The sequence below is a fragment of the Lonchura striata genome, chromosome 3, assembly GCF_050655825.1.
Source record: "Lonchura striata isolate lonStrDom1 chromosome 3, ASM5065582v1, whole genome shotgun sequence".
NCBI classification, from domain to species: domain Eukaryota; kingdom Metazoa; phylum Chordata; class Aves; order Passeriformes; family Estrildidae; genus Lonchura; species Lonchura striata.
In genome coordinates this window covers 66,068,814-66,092,940 of record NC_140705.1, presented here as the reverse complement: position 1 = coordinate 66,092,940, position 24,127 = coordinate 66,068,814, and the positions used below count along the sequence as shown (strand labels likewise).

The window sequence follows — 24,127 nt, the reverse complement described above, 5'->3', positions numbered from 1 at the left end:
CTGGCTGTAAAATTAAGTACAAATACATTCATATTTTAATAGTATAATTAAATAAAACCACAAATAGTTAAGGAGGAATAACAGACTTTGCTAAGTAACAAATACATTTGATGAACCTGCATGTGTACCTAAATAATAGGCACTAGCAGAGCATGCATACTTTCTGCATACATTTCTTTGCAAAATAAGAGTTTTAGAAAAATCTTCCAAAACTAGAACTTTTTCACTCTGCACTTTTCTGTCTCAGAATCTGAAAAATGAAAAAGCTGCATATTCCAGCATATCCTCCTCCAATGCTGGCAGATGTTAGGAATGTCAAGAAAAAGGTCTTGATATATGCTCACTCTCCCAGCCCCTGGGTGAAATTCATGTAACTGAATGAATCTCAGAAATGTAAAAAGATGTGGATGCTACAAGCCTGTTTGTTCATCAAGACAGATGGGTCTCCATCTGCACATGGAAATGCAGGTTACAGCACACAATGCAACCACACAAGTTCAAAACTTAAAAGCCACTGCAGCTATGGCCACAGCACATGCATAATCTGGGATCTTAGGAACTGGTCAGAAACTGGAAGACAGTCTGACATTTTTTTCCTAATAAGGCATAAATGAATGTGGAAATGGCACTGGCAAAGGGAAGGTGCTCTTTCACAACATGCAGCAGTCTTACCCTGCCAAAGGCACATTTTTTGACCTTTACAAGCTAAGATGAGAAAAATCCATTTCCATGCCTGAAACACAGGACTACTGTGTGGAGAGTCACTGTAAACATTAGCAGTTTATTTCTGGCAGTTAGATTTTAACAGGGACGCCTGCTAAAAATTTGTGGAACATGACCTTGCATTTCAATAATACCTTTGGTTTGGATGGCTCTAAGAAGTACATAAATGAAAGCCAAAATGTGGGCCAGAGCAAACAGGCTTGTTTGGGGAGGGGAGACGGGTAAGAGGGAGGAGGGACAAAAAAGCAGTGAAATGAAAATATCTACTGCAGGAAAACATATTTGTGCCTAATAAATGCAAGGAATGATCAGATTTTCATGGGACAACTTTGATTAAGATGCCACCCCTTTTTAGATATTTTTACTAATCACAAAAGCTTGAGAAACTCTGCATCCTTTCCTAAGCGACCTTGGACTCGTGGCACAACTCCCTGCATTCCAAAATAATTCCAACTAATACCTGAATTCAGGCTACAGTTGATAAATCTGAGACCGAGTTTTCCAGGTTCCTTCACAGCTCTTTCTAAGGAGGCAGACTGAAATCAGATCCAAACCTTTTCCAAATATAGGAGTTAAACCTGCATCCACCTCTCTGGCTACAGCTTGTGTCTCAGTTTACTACAGTGAGGACAGGCATCTGTAGGAAAACCTGCAGAGCTCTATTACACATTTCTGACCCTCTTGCTACCAATGTATTTCTGCAAGGAATAGGGCTGATGTTTTGCCTTCTGGCACAGCTTCAAAATGCTTGCATTAAAAATTAACCCAACAAACTGCTAGAGAAATATTCCCTTCTATTCCTAGGACTCAGCAAGGACAGTCTTCCATTCAGCAGAGTTAACAATTCCACTATCCATGCAATGACAGGTTCAAAGCCTGTCTTGACAGTCAGCAGGGTCAGAAATGTGAGACAGTAGTGCAAGGCCAAGCAGCCAGACCTTCCCTTGATATTCAGAAGAAGGCATAAAATACTCAGTGTACAAGTCATGACATTTTTATATTGAGAACAGCTATTTTTGAGGTTGCTGAAAAGTTGTCATGGTTCCCTTGACCTCCCTATAGCCAGACACTAGGAGAACAAAAAGAACATACAGACCAGACTGATCCAATAGACTTTCCATTAGTTTTTATGGCATCTGAGGGTTGAGTCATTAAACTATGTGGCTTTACAGACAGACTTACAAAAATAGATGTGATACTACTGTGTCAAGCTCTCTGCAGCATGGTTATAGATTTATAGGTTCTGCACAATAAGCAGAAAGTACAATGGTATATTTTGATATCAAAGATTTTGCAGCAGTTATCTGAAATAACTGATACAACCCGAGCACAGAGCACAGTCACTCTAGACCCACAAAATTCATATTAAACCACAGTTCTGTAAGTTTTTTCAGCTATATATATATTTATATATCTAAACTTTGCCCTGTCTTTACATTAAAAACCCCTCTTACTCTTTTCAAAATTCTGCAAATGAAGTGTTTCCTTCACCTGTAGCACCACAGTTTTTTCCCCCCTTCTTTTTATTGTAAAGCCCCAGAGTCTTTGGCAAGGCATCATAACAAAGCATTCCAGAAAAATCATTCTGAATGTGATTTCCACTTTTCCCTCTGTAAATTAAAATAAATTTAAAATCACACTGCTGGGATCCCTCTCTGCGGCTTGCAACCAAGGAAGTCCTCTATGGAAAAAAAATAAAAATATATGCATGCTAACAAAAAAGTTGCATCTATGCAAATGTACATTTCAACATACTTTAAAAGTTTGTATTTATCACAAGTAGAACCAGGTCTTGACAGACAAGAATATATGCAAAATTTATTCATGACAGTTAGTTCAGAGCACCCTTAATGTCCAGCTTTCCTAATAACAGTCAGTATATTATCTTCTATGCTCCTTTCCCTGAGGTCTCTGCACTAAGTTCATCAAAATGTAACTTAAAACCCTTGCCTGCTCTGATACCTAAAAGCCACCACCATCCACGAGACTGGTCAGCAGCCAGCTACAAGCTGCCATTGTCAGCTTGTAAAGTAGAACAAGTTTAAGTCATGTAATAGCTGCACCTGACATCACCTCTCATTAGTTTTGTCTCCCTTGCTCTCACTGCCTCCTCCTTTTCCACAATCTGCTGAGGCTTTTTCTCACATTGAGTGAAAATTTGTCACTCCATGTGCACCAGCTGCAGTGCATTCTAGCCTGAGACTTGGAGCAGAAACAAATGGTAAACAAAAGAATGGCAAGGGTTAAGGAATGTACATATATCTGATAAAAGCACCATTAAGGAGATGGAGGTGAATTTCTTGTTTCAGATTTGGCAATTTACCATATATTACGGGGGTGGTTTCATATCTGAGATAAGTTAGGGTCTAATGAAATAGATATGGAAGAGGCAAATATCTCAAGTAGATGATGAAATAAATATTTCAGGGAGTTAGCCATATCAGCTGCAATATGAAGGAGGTCTCATTAAAGCTCTTTTCCTTATATTTAGCATGATAAAACCACAGTATGATAAAACCAAATATTCAGTGATATATGGACTACATAACTGAGGTATGAGTAATAATTAAAAGAGTAGTCTAAAAAAAAATCTAAGCAGAAAACATAAAATAAAATATTTGGATATTTGAAGGCAAAACAAACTGAGTAGTCATCAGTATCTCAGGACAAGTGTGTAAGCTCAGCAAGTCTTGTTTACAGTATTTCCCCAAGGTGTTAAAGTTGTTCAGAGAAAGCAAACTTTAGTAATGGTTATGTGCTAGTTTTACTAACAAAATTATTTTTCAAGTGTCAAGGCAGGAGAGAATGACTGTCTTTAAATTGACATGTGCTACGCTTTTCCCCTGGACAGTTTGGCAGAAGGAAGACATACCTTGTCCAGAAAAAGTAAAGTTCATTCAAAAAAGCTTCTCATCCTTCTTTCTCTGTTCCTCCTGCCCACCCCCCATGCCCCTTCAGTGTACTGTTGTGTGCTCCTTGCTTCTTTGAGGTCCAAGCGCAGGATCCTGGGCAGGTCCCTATGGACAGCAGTTTGCCCCAGGCCACCGAAACCCAGCAGTACTGGCTTTGGAGATGCACCAATAAAGGAGAACACTCCATGCCTTCCCTCATTTCTTACCATCCCACCAGCTAAATCCTGCATGGGACCTTTCCCCCAACTACAACTACTGAAAGGTAGAGAAGAGAGCACAGTCCTCTCCCACTCTGCAGCACCAGGAAAGCCCAGCAGGGATGCAGTTGCCTGCCCCACATTTCTCATGCCTGGATGAGCCTGTTACCTCATGTGCACTTATAGGGCAAGAGCTGTGGGGCAGCACTGCACCTTGCATCATCACTCAGCTTGGCAGGGAGCATCCCAGCCTTTAAAAATGTTGCTCTTAGGAAGCTGGGTGTGACACCAAGCACAATTACTCACTCCCATTTTAGATACTGACTTCCAAGGGCAAGGTGCTCTCCTGCTATCCATGTTCAGATTTCAGAACGGGCAAAGGAAATCTCAAGTATCTGCCCTCACTTCCAAATGTTTTTACAAAGCATGAAAAAACACTGCTCTGCACACCAAGGCATGAGAGGATCACTCCTCTTTTTTGGGAGTAGGTATGGAAATCAGCAATCGTGGTTGAGGCGCCCAGCAGCACAGGGCCCCGTGTGTCCCAGAGATGCAGCCCTTGATTTACTATTTCAAGCGCAGAGGGCAGCCTAGCTGCCAGCCATGGAAAGCCAGAATGCTGATGTGTGAACTGCTTTCTCAAACTCTGGTATTTTTCTGGTTTTTCCTGCTAGAAATTCAGCAGCTTGCAGCCTAGAGGATACACCCAACACTTCTACGTAAAGCAGGGACTAACCTCGTCTTCACTCCTACTGCTTCCTGACAGGCCAGATTTTACCAGGAAAGGAAACAACTGTAATTGAGCATGGCAGCAATCCATGTTTCCCCCTGTAATCTTAGCACCAGAAGAAATTATTTCCTGTAGCTCCCGTAAACCAGCTGTGCCCAGGCTCCCCTTCACCAATGCCACCCATCCTGCCTGCCTGTGCAACCCCTACAAACCCTCACTCCTGCAGGGACCTTGTGCTCTGTGCTGGCACAGAGGGGTAGTATTAATAAACTAGCTTAAACAGTTTATTAAATAGACACCCACAATTCAGATTCATACAAATCTGAAACCAGAAAGGCTGACTGCCTTAAAGCACTCCAGTGAAGCCTCAGCTTTTGACTCTTAACAGAGGTATAGCACTGTTAATACAGTCTCAACCACTGTAGGTAGCATACAGATGAACTAAATATAATACTCTCATGCAAAACTTCATGGTGCTGGGCTCAGGTTTTTTATCACCTTAACTAAGCTTCCTCAAGTCTCTTTGGAGAGTGTTTTATTTAGAAACAGTACAGCACGGTTATCAAGGGGTTTCAGTTCATTTAATTAAGTTGAATACAATTATACTCCAGTGGGTCTTAAAAATGAAGAATCTATTTAAATATTATTTAGATGCGTGTCTTTTAAGTACCACAGATTGCACAGGGCTTCATGTTTATATCAATTAGGGATATCAACTTAGCAATAAGAACTCTATCGCTTGCCAGCTTATAATCCTTTCCACTCTGGGATTCCGTATTTTATTTACTCATTTCCCTTTATCTGTGTACAGTGAAGAAGCGCTTTTTTGTGTTCCTGTGTGCTCACACTGCTTCATCATTGCCAAAGCACTTCCTAATTAGGCTAAATAGACCTCTTACACAAATAAAAGAGGAACATTTCTGCCTATCAACAGAGCACATCCTACAGTCTGGGCTTCAATAACTGTGTGGTTGCCGTATCTCCCAGGTATTTCAAGCCCATTTTTCTGAAGGAGGGACATGAAGGATGCCATGTGCTTGTTTCAAGGAAGTGCTTAATCCTGTGGCTGCTGTCAGTCCAGTGGCCCTGCCCACTGACAAGAGGACACAGAATGAAGCTGCATCAGAGGAAGCTGAGATGGGGCATTAGAAAAAGATTCTAGATTGTGGTCTACCACTGAAACAGGCTCTCTACAGAATTGGTCACAACACAAAGCCCATCAGAGTTCAAGGAGCACTGACAATGCTTGTACTCTTATGGTTCAGTTTTAGGTACCCTGTGAGGAGAAGAAAGTTGGACTAAATGATCCTTACCGGCCCCTTCCAACCTAGATAGTCTGTGATTCTATGTTGCTTTTACTGGAGACCGAATTAGTTACTTAAATGTTGCACATCATAGAGATGCACCTTGAACTGAGGCACAAAACAATTTGAAAAACCTCATATGGCTAAAGAGGTCATAAAAAGCAGAAGCTGGCAGAACCCCAGTGATAATGAAGCTCACAAAAAAAATTGTGTCTCTACAAAACCTGGTAGTTGATTCTCACTGACTCAAGGCCCTCAACCACAGGTTGAAAGTACCATAGATAAAGACACTTGGACTTGGATGGCAAGCAAAGTCCTTGAGCAACTTCTTTATGCACAGTGACATGAACATCAAAAGGAGAATGTCCTGCTAACTAACCATTTGTCAGGACATCTGTCATGCCAAAGAAAAACATCTCACCTAGTTGTAAAAGTGACAGTAACATGAAAAGAAAGTCTCAGATGGATGGAGTTTCCTCACAGACTCTGCTTCTCAGATGAAAAAAGTGACTGCAGTCTCAGGGAACATCACCCAATAAACCCACTAAGAGTGGCAGGACAGCCTCTGTACCAGGCAGCATCTGAAGCAAGACAAAACCAGCAGGAAGCTCTCTCTGAGCAGCATGTCACACCACTTTTCACAGTCTGCACCATTATCAGTTTCAAAACTAAGAATGCATAGTAAATAATCTCCTTCATTCACAGAGAATTAGGATTTGAAAGAAAACAAAGATTTTGCTGTATGACTCTTTCAAATGGAAAAGAAAATAATGATATTTTCAGATACAGCAATCTCTTCAAAGCTTGAGAAGTGCAGCGGCTGGTTAGAAGGAGTTAACATGTGAACAGGAAAACAGGGCACCAAACTCTGAAAAAAAAATAAATTGCATTTGCATCCCCAGCTTGTTGCAGCTAACTAGCCCTCTGCTACCAATTACCCATTCAAAGCATCTGCTGGCAATATCTTGATGGTTTAGTTTTACATGACTCATATACACATCAATAGTTACCCATCTATAGCCTGCATTTGTCTCTAAGCAAAAACAAAATAAGGTGTGATGAATTAGACGTGAAGGATTACTTTGCACTATGATATCTCTACTCGGCGCCTGAAATAAGTATTTTCATTTCTGAACTAAGCTTAAATCTCCATTACTGATTTCCCACGTGCTCCCTGACGTCCACACCATTCAGCCACCTCCTCTGGGTCTCCAGGAAGTCAGCCTGCACATTGACCTTCCCCAGCCAAGATCCCAGTGCGTGCTCCAGCCATTTCCTGCCATGAAGGCGGCAATTCTTCCTTTCACATGATCCTTCTAAATCCCTCTTCCTAGCAGTTGCAAGTTACCCTTCTCAGCTGGGACTCTCCTCGCTTTTCTGGTAACAGAAATACAACTCTGGATACTGACTCACTGCACCTCCAATCCCTGCCATCCTGTTTCCACTTTATATGAGAGGTACTTTCCTAAGAGAGGCATGAGTCAAGAGAAAAATCCCTGCTTCACTCTTTTTTAATTTTTTGGTTTTGTAAACTTCTCAAGGCCCCCCCAGCCACAGAGCTGCCTAAGAGAGGCAGAAGGGTCAGCAGGAGTTAACATTCCATTTTATCCCCCTTTCCTCTCTCTTTCTTGGCAGTTTATAAATTAATTAACTATCTGTAAGCGTTCTGAAGTAGTTGTTATTAGGTTTGGCAGATGAAAAATTAAGATTTGTACAATCTTTTGTATTCTATGTACACTTGAGAGAAGGAATAAAACCCACAGTAACTTGGCAGACATTACTTGAAGAAAGTACCACTCCATCAGAGAGTAAAAGCAACACTGAGAACATCCACCTCTTTTTTTTTCCTCCTACTTTTGGTATTTAGGAACTCAAACTCTACACTAACCAAACCCAGTGAGACTAATTGTGACTAGGATAACAAGGATATGCAGAAGAATCCCTTTCCCTTCTCACTTATGTGTGACCACACACCACATGTGGTATGAAGCTATTCTTTATCATCACCATCATGCCAGTATTTTGGTGAGGTCCTTGACCTTAAGTTCCCTGTTAACTTCCTGAGTTTAGATAGCTATCATGCAAAGCTTATGTTTTACAAAGTTTAGGTTTTAGAAAGTTTATCCATCTGCACATATAAACTCACTCCCTGACACAAAATCTAAACAATACATTGCTGGGTTTGGGCTGAGCAGGGAACAATACACCTCGCTGAACAGAAACATCCCAGTATCACATCAATTCAGTACACTGCACCACAGTGGAGCAGGATTAGACTCCATTTCTTGTCTCATTGTAAACCACTCAGAATAAAGGTAGGTGTCATTAGAGAGGAAAACAAAATTTTTAAGGAGGGGCAGTCCTTTTGCATTACCTACAACAGAGCAGTCTCCACTGATTAAACAAGAAACAAACAGACCTTTCCCCCAAACCTCAGATGAAAGAAATTTCCTCTCCTTACCAGTTTTTTTGGTTTTGAAGTATGGTATTGTTTTCAGTCCTCTGATGAAATGTTTTACAGGGAAATCCTTCTCTCAAACCATTGTATAAAATGATATATCCCAAAAAATACTCTGAAGCATCATGTTTTTAAAGCATAAACATACAATTGTGTTGAAGATGGAAACTTGAAGACAGGAACCACAACTGACATACAACGTGCCCACACCTCTTCCTGTTTTACCCATGGTTATTTATTAATTCTAAGGTGGGAAAGAAACCTAATAATGGAGTGGAAATCACAACCTCTAAGTGTTGGTGGATATTACGTATGAATACAAACACATTTATTTATAAACCAGGATTTTTCTTATTTTCATCCTCAGAGATTATAAACTGCAGTTTAAATGCAAAGGATTTATAATCAGTTTTCAGAGCTACTCCCCTAAAATGGCCAACCTCTAGAGCTTCAAGACTCACAAGTATTAAATATTATTCTGTACAACTGAAGGCTGCGTTAAGTCTATGCAGCGATATTGATAACAATATGAAGCATGTCTGACATGGATGGTAAAAGGAGATGACTCTTAATTTAGCAATAGAAAATAAGTATTTTCAATTTGCACTCCACCCCTAGGATTGCACTAGAAATGTCGGGTGTAAAACCCCCTTTCGGCTGAGTTGCAATATGCAGCAGGTGTCTGCAAAACAGACAAGTTTCTGCTGGAAAACAGCAAGCACAGAATCAAAAGAGAAGGAAAATGTTTCAGAATTGTAACAGATATGGATAAACAAAGATAACAAATAGGCAGAACACAAACATCCAAACATCCCTGCAAGTGTAAAATGCGTAAAACCCACAGATTCTTCAGCAGGGACATAATTTCTAAAGGTATATACTAAGACTCACAATATATTACTCTGACAAGCAGAATTCTTTAAAAGCCTAAAATGCCTTTTTTTTTTTTTCTGAAGTGCAACATATTGCTATGCAATCAGCTCTAGCATGTGTTTTCATCCAAGCTCCAGCTGTGGATGTGCACTCACTAACAGACCAGTGCCACCATGGTGCAATGAGCTCTCCTGTTTCCTCCATCGGTTGTGCTGGGGTTGCAGTGAAGCAAAGAGCAAGCTTTGCAGAGCAGGGTCAGCCTGATGCTGGCATTGAAAGGGCAGGAGGCTCAGCTCATCTGAACTTCTGAAAGAGCAACAAAAGATGCGTTTTCCTTTTTTTAAAAAAGCCTACAGGCCACATACTCCTCCACTATAAATAAACTTGTGCCTTAGGCTCCTGAAGTTTTTATGTAAACAGTGCAGAAAGTAGACCCTTTATCTTTTGTTTATCTTTTGTTTTCATCGTACCTATCAGCACTGCACAAAGCATCTGCATCTGCACAAAGTTGCAGGTGAGAGGGTTTGGGGCATCTCACAATCAAGGGATTGCTCAGGTACTCTCAATTTAATATTGTAATAAGCATGGTACTGTTTCCACTATCCTCTATCAGCTCTTGTCATGCTTGCTGCAAAGCTTTCAAAGCATTGCTTTTATTATTATATTAAACAGTTACCTAATCTCCTTTACACACACTCCCACGCACAAGGACTATAGTCCAGGTGGAGAACACTATGAGATTAAATATTAGTAGGCTGTTACCTACAAAGAGCAAAAAGCACTGTATATCATCATAAAGACAGTGACAATAATGAAACATAAAAGGATGCATTCATACTCTAGATAACTGTATTACCATGCTTGTAACCTTTACAGTGTATGTTCACCAACACATGAAAAGATTTATCTTCATCTGGAGGCCTGATGATGCAAACTGATGTCAAAAGCATATCCCCATGTCCATGCAGGGCCATGGGGAAGTCAAATCACCAAAGTCTAATGGGCTTGAAGGAGAACAGGTCTGCAACAGCATTCCAACCAGATCACACTCAGATTGTGACATGGATATTAGAAACCAGTTCTCCAATTTATTGTATGACTTTCCATTAAAAAGCCTGAAAGTGTTATTTATAAGTTACTGTTTTATTATACTCTTAAGCTTGTCCATCCAATTTTCCAGCTACACCCTAATTAAAACTGTTTTCCAAATAGGTTATACAATCCCCATTCTCCAGCTCTTCATAGAAAACATGCCCTCTAAAACGACTATATAGCTCAAAAATGCTTATACAGGAGTCATTAGAACTTATATCAAGTATTTTATTATACTAATCTTAGTTCAAATAAACCCAGTCTATTATAAGTCTGTGCTTCAAAACACAGCAGTAGACAAGAAAGTTGTGCTATTACCATAAGCCAGGAAAAACATTCCCCTTGCCTCGAGAAGATGAAAGCAGAGCCAGCATGCTCACACCTGACCCACACCACAGCAAGTGGACTGTGGAAGGAGAGGGCACAGGTAGCTTCTTTTGTTTTTAATGTTGTTATTTTCAATAACAGAAATCTGTGTTGTAAACCCTTGTGCCCAAAATGTGTTGTAATTTTACCCTGCCAATGAGTTGTCTCTTGTCGCCAGGCAGAAATAAAACCCCTTCATATCTCCTTATCACACATGTCTATGTATATTTGAATGGAGAACATGTTTTTTATAGTAGAAACCTGATTTTCAGACTTGCGCATATGAAACCCAGTTTCTTCCTACTGTCCATTTTCTGAATGAGAAACATGGAATCCCGATCCTTGCAAAGCCACCTCAGCATCCCTGCAGTCACAAGCACCTTCCTCATCCTCCCACCACTAATAATGCCAGGCGGCTCATTAGTCATCAGCTGTGTCAAGCAATCACCAAGAGAAAAATTGTTAGCAGCATCCAGTGTTAAAACAGGTATTGTGACAAATCACTTTGCCGGGTCATTACAAAGTAATTCCCATTCCTCCTGTGTTTCTGAACCTCCTGAAGTCCGAACACAGTGTGTACTCTATGGCCACTAACACTGTCACAACAGGCTAAGCGTAAAAAAAGAAGGCCTGGGCTGCTGCCCAAAGGAAAACCCACAACCACAGGTTCCAAATGACAAGAGGGTGACCCAGAAAGGTGCAGGAAGCAGGGCTGGGTGCAACAGCACTGAGCATCCTCTCCTCCACAATGCCACCTCTGAAGGGAAAAAAATTCTCAAGGAACATAGCCCAGGGCCAAAACTGGAACAGTTCAACCCAGGTCTGGGAGGAGACAATCTGACTCAAACTCCTTTGCCGTGGGCACTGACTGTACCCTCTGTCCCTTGGCCCTGTGCCACATCCAGCAGTGACCCTGTGCTCCATTTCTGTGTCCTGATCCCTCCATTCTCCTCCTGTTTGCACAGCACTTTATACAATCAGCACTAATTTACCCAGATTTCTACACAGCATCAGACTAAGTTAAACTAACCATTACCTACTTCTGTAAAATGTAATTTGGTCCAAGATACACTAAAAATAAGAGGTTTTCACCTGACTGTAGATAATGGTAGCCAACATGTGTAGCATAGTATATTGCATTCCATGTAATAAAAATCCTTTAAGTGCTCATGTGCAACACCTTCTCTTTTTCCACATCAAATTTCACGTTTTCTTTCTGCTTAGAGACTGTCATTCTTTTCATATCCACAAAAGGAAGAAGGCAACATTACAGGCAAATTCTAGCAACCTTGTATTCCACTGCTCTTGAAAAACAGAGAGTTTGGGTGACTGACTTTCAAAAGATGAAAAAAGTATGAAGAAAAAGAGTATTTCCAAATTGGTATTCACAGCAAATCCGCAAGAGGAAGAATGTAAGAATGTGCTTTCAAGAAAGAATGAAGAAGGAACCAGAACCAAAAGCTCTTATCAGTCCTCATGGTGTAGGGTCTTATGGGGACTAAACTCTCTGATCGAGACATCTGTTTTATGTGCCCTGACATGCAAGAAAAAGCCTAGACCAAAGGTTATCTCTGTGAGCTGTCTTTCCTCACAAAGGGATTAGCATTGCCAGGCACAACATTTCATGGAAAGAGCAAAGGAGGTGCAACAGGTTAAGTTTAAGTTATAAAATTGAATCCAACACTTAAACTGACAGTCAGTCACTCCCTCTTTTGACTTCTTTATTTGAAAGCAAAATACCCTCCATGGTTTTGTAAAATAGAAAAAATAGTATCTGCCAGTTTGAAAGCAAAGACCAGGCCTTCCAGGTGTATCCTTCTTGTTGCAAGTGGGAAATGCTTTAGAAAACATGCTCCAAATAGAAGTCGGAACAAAAATGTTTTGAATCAGAATGTCCCACAAAGCACGTTGAGTTAATTACACAGTGCCACAGGCACTTTGATGACGTATCATCAATACAAATCATAAAAAGCAAATACATTGCACTTTCAAAAGCATATCTACCTGAAGCAGCTATTCATTTGCCTGCATATTTTCACAGAGCTGTGCTGAGCATCCATGGTCTCAACTGGAGTGGCTTTTTGGTGCCAATCTGACACCAAAAAAAGAGAGTTACCCAATGAGAAACTGAGAGCAACAGAGCAGAGATTTCCATAGGAGGTTACAGTGATTTAATGAGGGTTTAAGGAAGAGCAGTTCTGAAGAAATCGTTGGCTGGTCTTAGCTGCCACAACTCCTCCTGGCAGTTCTACAAGTGCTTTATCAGTTGGGGATCTACTTCCCTGATCCTTCCAGATACCCAGACTCCCTGGCTTAATATCAAATTCCTCTTCCCAAAGTATGTTAGCCAGTGTCCAATTACATGTTATCACAGTAGCATTATCAGCTGACATCTTTTCTCTTTTGGTTTTTTCTTTATTACGTTGATAAGAAATTCAAATAGTCACTTAAACACGGAGACCAAGATAGATTATATATGTGAATAATAGGGCTCCTGGTAGCCAAGCAAGCTTTATTGTCCTCAAAATACTCTGTTCTGTTCGAAGAACAGTAGATGGTAGGAAAGGACTGGTTTTCTCTCAGCATAAATGCAAAATACTACAGAATTTTTTTGTTTGTTTGTTTCAGCTGTTACAATTGATACAGTAGTTTGAAACAAGAAACTAGGTACTGCTTTGAAATAAAAAGCTGGAAAGACTTCTAATTCATGGCATCTCTTTCAAGTTCTGTTGTATCTTTTTCATCTTGGCCATTTAAGACAAAATCTCCTCACGCAAATAAGACACTTTCTTCAGTGAAACTCCTATTACAATTGATCAGAGTTTTGACAGTGATTTCATTATTGCCAGGATTTGATCCAGATATCTCTCCTATGTATATACAAAGGAAGAACTTTGCATAAACAAAAGGGGCACTGGAATGACTTCCTTGTACTAAGGTCAATAGACCCTGTCTTGAGAGCACAGAAGTTCATTATTTTAATTTCGTATTAAAATTTGTTCTCAGATCTCATAACAGAGAAACTTTTAGACCTCCATATAGTAAATAAAGAGTTTGCTATCACCACATCAATATGTGAGTCTATGCCAAAAATATCACTTTTTATAGCACTGAGTTTTGGCGACACAATTTCTTTACTACTAATCGCAGTCCACCTCTCTCTAAAACCTTAATACACTTCCCATATCCATTATTGCTCTGAAACACTGAAAATTATAATTATCCAATACATTCCAGCATGTTCTTGCTACAGACTAAGCAAAAGCTTTTGGGTATAATTTTGTTATCTATCTTGGGTCATCTTTTGTTATCCAGTAACAGAACAAATAGCTTGAGGTGCTTATACCACAGCTGTATGTATAGAATATTTCTTTAGAAAAGTGCAAAAGGGAAAACTCACATTTACTTCAGCAAGACCTAGTACAGCTGCAAGTATACGCTCAGTATTTATCAAGTATAGGGCTATTATGTGACTTCAAAGTCCATAAAATATGCTCCTTACAAGCAGCACTTGACAACTATTTGTTTCCCCTCCAGACCTGGGATCTGCCATCACAGGTTCCTCCTAATGAGGTCATATTTTAAAGAATGTAACTAAAAATATACAAACAATGAAATATATTTATCAAATATAAATATGGAGAGGGGCTCAATTTGTATTTCAAGTAACTTCAGTACTGAATACCAGCTGGGCTGACACTATGGCCTCTCCTCCTAATTCAGCACCTAGAGCAGACACCACCACACTCCACAAGGCTTCCAGCAGGGCCAGTGGGAGGAAGGCAACACCTTCCTTCCTCTTCCCCACTGCTCTAACTTCCCAGTATGAGGAGGGAAGAATCAGGCATTTTATCATTTCTATTAAAATAATCTTTTTTATCATAAGGACATTTACCATAAGGACATTCCAGCAAATTGCTGGAACAGGCTGCACAGAGACATGTGCAGTTTCTGTCCCTGGAGGTTTTCAAGACACCACTGAGTAAAGCCCCAGGCAACTTCACCTGATCTCAGATCTTTCCCTGTTTCAGCTTGAGGATAGGTTAGATGCTGCCTGAGGTTCTTTCCACCCTGCATCATCCTACAATCATGGCTTAAGAATGCATTTTTTCTCTTTCATTCCATCAACAAACTTTTGATGATTGCCTTCTTTCTGAATTTCATTCTAATTTTCTCCTTCCAAGATCACAGAATCATAGAATAGTCTCTGCTGGAAGTGACCTTAAAGATCATCTAGTTCCAACACCCCTGCCATGGGCAGGGATACCTTTCACTAGACCAATTTGCTCAGAGCTCTCCATCCAAGCTGGCCTTGAACACTCAGGGGACTGGGGTACCCACAACTTCAGGCAATTTGTGCCAGCACCTAAGCACCCTCACAGTAAAGAGTTTCTTCCTAATATCTATCTAAATCTGCACTCTACTAGTTTAAAACTACTCCCCCATGTCTTGTCACTACATGCCCCAGTAAAGTCTTCATGTTTGTTGTATGCTCCCTGCAGGTTCTGAAAGTCTGGAACTAGGTCACCCTGAACCCTTCTCTTCTCCAGGCAGAACAAATCCAATCTCTTAGCCTTTTCTTCACTGGAGAGATGTTCCATCCCTCTGACCATTTCAGCAGCCTTCTTCTGGACTTGCTCTAACAGGTCCATGTCCTTTCCTGTATTGGGGATCCCAGAGATGGATGGAGGCATGCAAGTGGGAGTCATACAAGAGCGATCTTGGCTCTTCTCTCCTGCCTCTCTCCCTGTGCTAGTGGATTCCTTTCACAGATTCCAGACTGTTGCAGGGTCAACCTGGCCAGCATATCACTGCACCAACTTTTTCATTTATAGAGCCATCCCCAGAGAATCCCTCTGGTGTTTACATCCGTACTTCCCAGGTAGTTTGAGTCATGAACTGCTACAAATCCCAGGAAATTAAGACCTATGCTCTCACATAATTGACAATGCAAAAGAAGTAAGACAGCAAACACAGGCCACTGATGTGGCATCATGGACTACATCCAACCAGCTACTGACTCCTATTTGGAAGTCACAACTCCAGTTCACTGTTTGCCTTTTGCAGGACAGGTTTGAAAGAGACAAAGCTCAATGCACCACAAAGACAAGCAGTGGAAATGGCACTGGAGCTACATCATCCTTGCCTTCTAACAAGGACAGAGCACTAAGTAAATTTATACTTAGTTCATATTAGGACCTTATTTTGCAGCCCAAAAGAACAGAAACTCTTTAAAAGTCTACATCTGAAGAAAACTAACAGTACGCAGCGAGAACTTCTGTCTTCCCAATTATAAGACACCAAACAGAAGGTAGCTTTTAGTATTTGCAACTGTGTAGCAACACAAAACACTGAAGTAAGAAATACTAATAATGCTGGCTGATGCTTGCAACGATATAAACCAGCAACTTCATATTCACAAGATGATTCCTTTCTGTAAAGCTGACCAACTCTACGACAAATTATTTTAGCATAGTTCTATTAGAAGACAAATAATAATTAAATATCTGTTTTCTCAGGAAGAAAACTAGCTTGTATTATCAAAAGAAACCTATTCAAATTACTAGTTGTGTGACAATCAGATCTTTTTTCTGCACTGAGCTTCAGTATGCTAGGCTGCTGGTCTGGCCTCCTCAAAAACTCCTTCCCAGGCATCCAATAGCACTTTGCTCTTACTAAATGCAGTACTGAAACCTGCCAGAAAAAGACAGAAAGAGATTGTTTATAAAGTACCAACTGTGTGCTCCTTGCAAACTGGCAGAACTGACTCCACTTGCATTCTTAGATTAAAATCATTAACAGTGAAAAAAATGTATGCAGTTGGGCGTTATTAAACTGAATGTCAAGTCAATGGAGAATTTCTATGAAGAAAAGGAATAAGACAAGTTTTTGAATCTGACTTTGAATAGCAACAATAAAGTCCATGGTGTAAAAAAATGCAGCATAACATGCTAATTAAATTCTCTGTTTAATTCTATAACATTTCTTCTGAATTAGATCCTATGGGCCTACTATTCATTACATTCCATGGCAGTTTTCTGAAAAGTATTTCTCATAATATTCTTGAATGTCTGCTAGTTAAATGTTAAGAACGAAAACTAACACGCATCAAGCCTATTTATTTGCTTTTAAAATGAATAAACAGGCACTCCACTATTGATTACCACATTCCTGTATCGCTGGAAGGCTGCCAGCTCCAGTACGTATATAACGTTAGTATTTGCTTTTTTGCTGAGTGGCAATCCTCTGTGGTAATTATCATCTTGCAACTAAAGTAAATATTATTCTCTCGCTGCAAGTAGAAATAAAGGGTTGACTCTTCCTGTATTTTTACTGTTTGCCATCCAGTCCGTCCTGTCGGCACGCTACGTGCCCATTAAACGTAATTCCTTGAGCCCTCGTTACTGGGGCCATCTCTTTTGTCTGTAACCAGTGAATTACGAGGATTAGTCCCTCCTCAGAAGATCACCGGCGCAGAAACTCCACGGGCCGTAGCCGAGCAACTCGTCTCCAAAAAACTACCGAGAGCAAGAGCTGCAAAGCCGGCGCCTGGGAGTGCCGCGGCGCCCCGGGAGCGCTGCGGGCCGGGCGGCCGTGCCGGGGACCCCGGAGCAACGCGCCCCACGCGCGGGGCTTCACCCCGAAACGCGTGCGGGGCATGGCAAGGCTGCACGACACCGCCTGCAGCCCAAACTGCCCTGCATCGGCGGCACGCCGGGGCAGCGGGGGACAATGAGCCCATTGATCCGGCTGAACGGCGCTCCCGGGTGCGTCCCCGCCAGCGGGCAGCCCCTGCGCGGACCCGCTCCGTGGCGGTGCTCGGCGCGGCCCTTCCGCCCCTTCCACCGCGACAGCCCAGCGACCTCCACTCCAGAACCGCGATCAAGGCGGTCGCCGACACAACCCGTGGCTTTGCCCGTGAAGTTAGTTGTTTTGGGACGTAATTGCCCGCACAGGGTGGGCACGCTCCAGCCCGGGCAAACTCAGCAGCAGGTGCCAGTAAAACCCGGCGAACGCTCCGCAGCATCTCCATCCCTCACCCCAACCCCGTCCTGCAGCAGGCTGTCCCCACGGCCGCCCCGGTCTCAGACCCCGTCCTCACCGCACTCACCAGGATGCCCATCACGTCCGCCCACAGCTGGGCGAACACCTCCGACGTGCCGCTCTCCGCCGGGGCGGCGGGGCCGTCCGCCCGGTCCCCCTCCATGCCCCGGCCCGGCCGTCGGATCAACGCCGGCTCCCCGCCGCCGCGGCCGGCCCGCCCCGCCCCGCCATCCGCCCCCGCCCCGGCCCGCCCCGGGACGGCCCCGCCGCCCCTCCAACTTTCGACTCGGCAGAGCGGCCGGCGGTGCCGCTGCGGCCCAAAACCCCTCCTTCCCCTCCCGCCCGGGGGCTCGCCCGGCGCATGTGGCCGCCCCAGGGCGGCAACGAAGGGCCCAGCGCCGCCCCGGCGGCTGCCCGCACCCTGAAAGTCAAGAGCGGCGTCGGGACACGCGCGGTCGGTGGCGCAGCTCCTGCTGTTGCCATCCTCGTTACCCCCGTGCCGGTGTCTCGCCTGACGGCCGGGAGCTCCAGTGCCCAAGTCAACAGCGCTTTCTTAACACCGGGAAAGACTCTCTAGGAAGAGGTGTCAGCCGCACGCGTTACACGGCGGCAGGGCAAGGGACACCCTATTAGTTCAGGTTTAGAGTTTGGGTACCGGGACCGCATCACTCCCCTAGGAGCGGTGGTCTGTCACCTATCGCCCTTGGGGTGGGGCTGTGAGAACGTTGCCACCCCTACGTCTGTGCCTCATGCTCCCTGATACCACCGCCAATCCCCATTATAGTCAAATTAAATAATTACTAACTACAGACAGCAGCAGCAATGCTCCTGCATTCTACTTGGGAAACTGCTAAGCACCCACGCACACGTACTTCTTGTGGAAGGCACATTAAACAACAGTGGCCAAAGCCTGCCTGTGGAAGGAGTGGCAGAGGTCAGCAGGAGAGTGACCTGAAGGCCTATCCACCACCTCACACCTTACTTCCAGCTTCTGCTGTGACCAGGAGTAAGGAAATCCTTTACTCTTAGAGCTCATTCCTAAGCTTTGAAATGTTTAGATATTTCTTGAAAAGCTCTTGTTTCAAGCTGCCATTTATTGGAAGCACCTGTCTGCACGGGGTGGCAGGGAAAGTGATGTATTTAATGGATATGCAGCTGTCACACACTAGCCAAGCATTTTGAGACCTCACAAAACTGAGCAGCCAGTGAATCCTCCAACATCCCTCCTACCCTGCTTACTGCCAGGCTGTATGTTACATGCCCTGCACCACCCAAACACAACTCAGAGCCTGCTCTATAACCTGTGCTCCCCTCCAGGTTCTCTGTTCAGCCCTGGGGTCCCCTGGCACCAGGTTCCCCTCAGCCCACTCACCAGCCCTACAGCTGACAAGGCTCCCACTGAGGGCACAGCACTGGTTGCCTGGGGGGGCTGGAGCAACAAATGATACCATTTGCTGTCAGGGGTAAAAATAGTATCTGGAGAATGAATAAAGGAAAAGTGTGGTTATTGCACTAATCTTCTCTCAATGTCTCAGCAATGCGCTTTTTCTGTCCTCAAAGCTAAAAATTAGTTTGTGGGCTAGCACTGGAGAGACAGGCTGGCCAAAACACTTGTTTTCTCATCAACTGCCACACAAAGACTGGGACAAGACTTTTCTAAGCACTTTGCTATTGCAGCTTTTGCTGAAGTGGTCAACAGTACATATTGACCAGAGAAAAGAAGGTGGGGAGCAGAGGCAGAAAAACTAAAAGAGAATTATGCTGAGAGAAAGTGGTAAAGAGAAAGTGGTAAAGAAACCACTGATGACTGACCCTCCTTTAGGATGCACATGTAGGATACACCTGTGTAATGCATCTTATTGACTAGTAATGAGAAATAATGAAAGGCCCAAACCAGTTATAAAATCTCTTCTAAGTGACCTTTAAATTGTACACAACTATACGCCTATAAAGTACGAGACTAAAGGCGTGTCAGTGAAGTCTCTTGGTACTCTGAGATGGCTTGCATAACTCAAAACTGGTTTAATTAGTCAGGGTAATTTACTGACTGACCCTCTGAAATTCATGTTGAACTACTTGGAGTAGTAATGTCAATCTACTTTAAAATACCTGAACAAGGCTCACTTGATCTTGGGATTTAATTATTCTGGCTCGTCATATACACTATCTTCTGTACTTTATCTTTTTTATAGATGGAAGCATATTAAGAAAAACAAACAAACAAAACAACAACTCTACAGCACACAGCCTAAACCCCCTCAATGTTGTGTCTTGGATGGCAACAGATTAAGATCAAATAGGTGCAAGGGGCGGTACTCCCACTTGCCTGGCCCCTCCCTGCCGACTGAGGTCATTGTTTCTGTGCAATGATGACTACATCACTTACAGAAACGGGTCCTGGATAGCCACACTTTTCAGCCTTGCAGTACAGGTAACAAACTAGATTGTAAATTGTGGTGGTCCCAGAGTTGCTTCCTGAACTATTATGTCATCCCTTTTGTGAAGGCAGCTGCTTTCATCAGAGGAGCATGATCCCTGGCTGTGGCAGTCTTCCCCTCAACTTTTAATTGGAGATACAGAGCATTTGATTTCTAGAAAGTTAGATAAGGAGAGAAAGATCTTGCAAAATCACGAGTCCAGGAGCAGTTGCTTTAAAACCAAGTCGACGTGAGAGAATCAAAACAAATCCATGGCAGTTTACAATAGCTACCATCTTCTATGGTCTTGCAACTGTAGTATTTACACATTCTCAGACATTCGCAACATGCCATGTTCACAAGGCATTCAATGAATATGTCATGCTAAAATTATTCCATGCTCTTCTCTCACCTCTTCCTTCTAGATAGGACAAGGGTCCTCTATTTTAATGAAGCTAATGTCCCACAGAACTAAATCCCAGGAGTATTATACAAAAGTCAGCTGCAACAAGTGTATGGGAGTTTTAGAAAAAGCAGGAACTCAGATCTTAAAAGAGTTTTGAAGCCCAGCTATGAGTGCAGTATTTTCTGTTACAACTGCTACTACAAAATAACAAATTATTTTAATTTTGACATATTAGAATACAGTTTTTGTTTTCAGTTTTATCTGTATTTGCCTAGATGATAACTCCAACATCTACAAAAGACTGCTCTCTAAAAGCATCTTGTGCTGGACCTCTCTATGGCTATTAGAAGAAATAAATCTGTACAATTTTGAGATGTTTATGACATTTCACAAGAGTTCTGACCAGGTGTGTTTCAGAAATCTTGCAAAAAATGATCATTGTTCACCTTCAGGGCAGCACTAGGTAGCAGTCCTGGTAAGATTCCCCTGTGTGTTGCAGTTGCAAAGTGGCTATGAAGCTCCCTGTGGCTGTTCTGCAAATCTCTGAAGAGGAGATGGAAACAATTGACACATATGTGGTCAATCTAGTCTTGCCGAGTGGTGGCAGATGCCCTGAGCATATGAGCCTGTCTTCCTATCAGTCCATCAGCTACACATGGGTGTAAAGTTAATACGAGTTCCCCACATATACAAAGCAGGCAGGATCAACCAACTTGGAGAGCAGTTGTCTGTATTCAAGAGAGATGGATTTTCTTCTAGAAGAATACTCAGAGCAGGATCCTTGCTCCACATTAAGGTGGCCATAAAGAAGCTCATCTTTCTCCTTTCTTTGCTGAGTGTTTAGGGAGATGCCCTTCAGGACAAATTCTTTCTCTGTGAAAAGCACAAACCTCAAACATAAACCTCTAAGTCATGAAGGCAATAGATGATAAACTTTCTGTTCCAAAGCAGTGTGTGCCATCTCACCACAATGTCATATAAGTGTTTCAACAAAACATTTAATAGGGAAAAAATTTAAATTAAACTGGAAAAGCCCAAATGTGCTATCTTAACCAGACTATCACAACTGTGGTCACCCATGTCAAATGCATTTAATCCAGGAAATATACAACCTTGAGCACTTTGATGTCAATTTTAAACCAGATGCAAGAGGGTGGTATTAGGTTGCCTTGGAAAGGGGATCATGCTCCACAGAGTAAACAGACACCAAACTTCATGGGGTCCTGATAAATGACCCGAGGGAAGCAGCTTCCTGCTCAGAGACCTGGCCATTAACTCTGCATCCATGAACAAAACACATGAGGTTTCTCAACATCACTAACAAAACCCTGCCCAATAGATCAAGTCCAAATAGGAACATCAAAGCTTCAGAGGAATAAATAAGCAAGCCATTGTATGCAGAGAGGCTTCAGGGAAAGGGAAAAATAAAAATTCCAGCTAGCTCCTGCAGGTGACCTGCCAAAGCCCTAAAATTCAAGCACATTACAATGGAACACCTATTACCAGTGATTGCATCTTCTTTCAGCTCTCTCCCTCTTCCTGCTTGGTGGAAGTCATCAAATTGAAACACCCAAAGCTTCACATCACACTCTTTGACTGGAAATGCAGCTCTTAGTAGTTGTAGGCTCCAATCCCATCAATTTAATCAAGATCCATGTTAAAACAATTTATCTCATTGTCCTTGCTGCATTTTTTTTTCAAAGTCCTTCTAAAATATAATTTCTTTTACCTCTCCCCTGAACTTCATTTCTGAATTATTTTCCTTCAGAACTGTTTAAGTAGTATTATTATTTCTGGTAGCATGGTTCTTTGGAGTAGGGATCACCTGTATCAGCCAAAGGGGCCAGCAGCTGCTCTCCAACAGAAAGCAGACATGCCAACAGCTGCTTCAGAAACCGCTCTCTGCTGTGGGATAGAATGGGAACCCACACACCTGACCCATCAGTCGATCTGACAATCAGGCTATCACTGTCAGAGCCCCCTAGAATGTACATGCATAAGCTGTGAGAGAGTACAAGATTCACCCTGCATCCGTGATCCATCCATTTGCACATCAGACTTCAATATATTCCAAAAGGATCATGTTTCAGCATCTGCCAGTTAGACAGCTATAGAAAATAAAATGTTCCTGATTTTAGAAATGATACAGACAGTACTTATCCAATGGCTTTAAAATGGATGGTATTTAGACCACATACGATATGCTGCATGGTCAGAAATCATTATTTATTCTTTTGGAGGTTTAGCTGTCAGCTCCCAGTCTTGCTGCCAGCCTTCATGACCAGAGTAGCACATTCCAGTGAGAGTGGCACACTAATATGCCCAGTACAAACCAGATGGAGTTAAATCTGTTTAATTCTACCAGTAGAAAGCAGTTTATTGCTTTATTCTGATAGAAGCCTGAACTCTGCACATTACACTCTCCTAGATATCAGTACGCTACTAGATTAAAAAATTAGAAGGTGGGAGAGATATACACCCAGCAGAATTATTCCTGTAGCCAAACTCAGTAGACACAGAAGTACTGTGAAGCATGTCAGGATTCTGCATTTAAAATACAGTAGCTGAGATGTTACATGACAAATCATATAAGGGAAAAAAAAAAACTAAACACAGCAAGCATCACAGCCCTCCTGGAAGGATATCTTTTGACTCATAAGGAGAAAGGAAAGGTTCACATCCTTCCCTTCCTGCCCACAGATATGCTCCCTCAGAGGCCTCTCATATCCTGCCCAGCTCCCCTGTCTGTCATGGGGCACAGCATCACATTTCTTGACTGTGAGGCAGTAGCACTAGCTCAGCCAATGGAGGTGTTCTGGGAGCCGGAGCATGCCTGGTGAGGAACACATCCTGAGGGAAACCACAGCCATGATCCTGCTTAGGTGCACATCAAGCCACTCCAGAAGTGCCTGCCGACCAGAACTCCAACTGCTTCCCACAATGTCAGGCACTGTCTGGAGATTTTCCAGAAGCTACTAATACTGTTCTTCTTTGTGTTACTTCTGCCATCTCCATCTAAACTCAGCATCTCCTCTACCTGCACAGCAAAGTCAGTTTTGATGTATTGTTTTTTCTTGTCAACATTGAAATAGCTAACATTGACTGCAGTACTTTTTACAAAATTTTTTCTAAATCCTAATTAATTTTTTAGGAAGGAGTTCAGCATCCTTTGAGATACCTAGGAGTAGTCTTTGTACTTTCATTCACAGGAAGTTGCTCAACAGATTGAATTAGTAAATGGCTGCTAGAAGGGATGCATAGAAGTCTTTTTTGCAAGAGACTTACAAAGGCCATAGCAACATAAGTATTTAGCTCAGTGTCCTTTGGCTGTTCTTTTCCCAAATAATTTTAGAACCATGGAAGTAAAAAATGTGAAAAGCTAGCCTCAAAACTGGGAGTAGAACTTCAGTCTGTCCTTTTTCCAAGTGTGGTGTCCTTTGATTCATTTGTTGAAACTCTTAGTAAATTACTAATGAAAAGGAGTCTGATGTTATCACCCCAAAATGCATCATAAAATTAGCATAAGGTACAACTCAGTAGTGTGTGGCAACTGTGTTTCAGAGATGCCCAGTGATGCAAGTATCAAGTACCAAGTTAGCTTTGAT

General features: G+C 42.4%; 1 protein-coding gene across 7 annotated transcripts in view; it reads right to left on the bottom strand.

Annotated features, from left to right (window-relative positions):
• Nucleotides 1–24,127, bottom strand: part of LOC110468846 (SAM and SH3 domain-containing protein 1) — a 526,394-nt gene that overhangs the window by 102,878 nt on the left and 399,389 nt on the right. For 3 of the 7 annotated variants that reach the window (XM_021527029.3, XM_085575383.1, XM_085575384.1), the window contains exon 1: nucleotides 17,767–17,926. The exons of the other annotated variants lie outside the window; for them this stretch is intronic. In XM_021527029.3, the coding sequence (XP_021382704.2) occupies nucleotides 17,767–17,862 (96 nt within the window). In that variant the 5' untranslated portion in view covers nucleotides 17,863–17,926. Of the gene's footprint in view, nucleotides 1–17,766; nucleotides 17,927–24,127 lie in introns of those variants that run through there. 7 annotated transcript variants of the gene reach the window in all.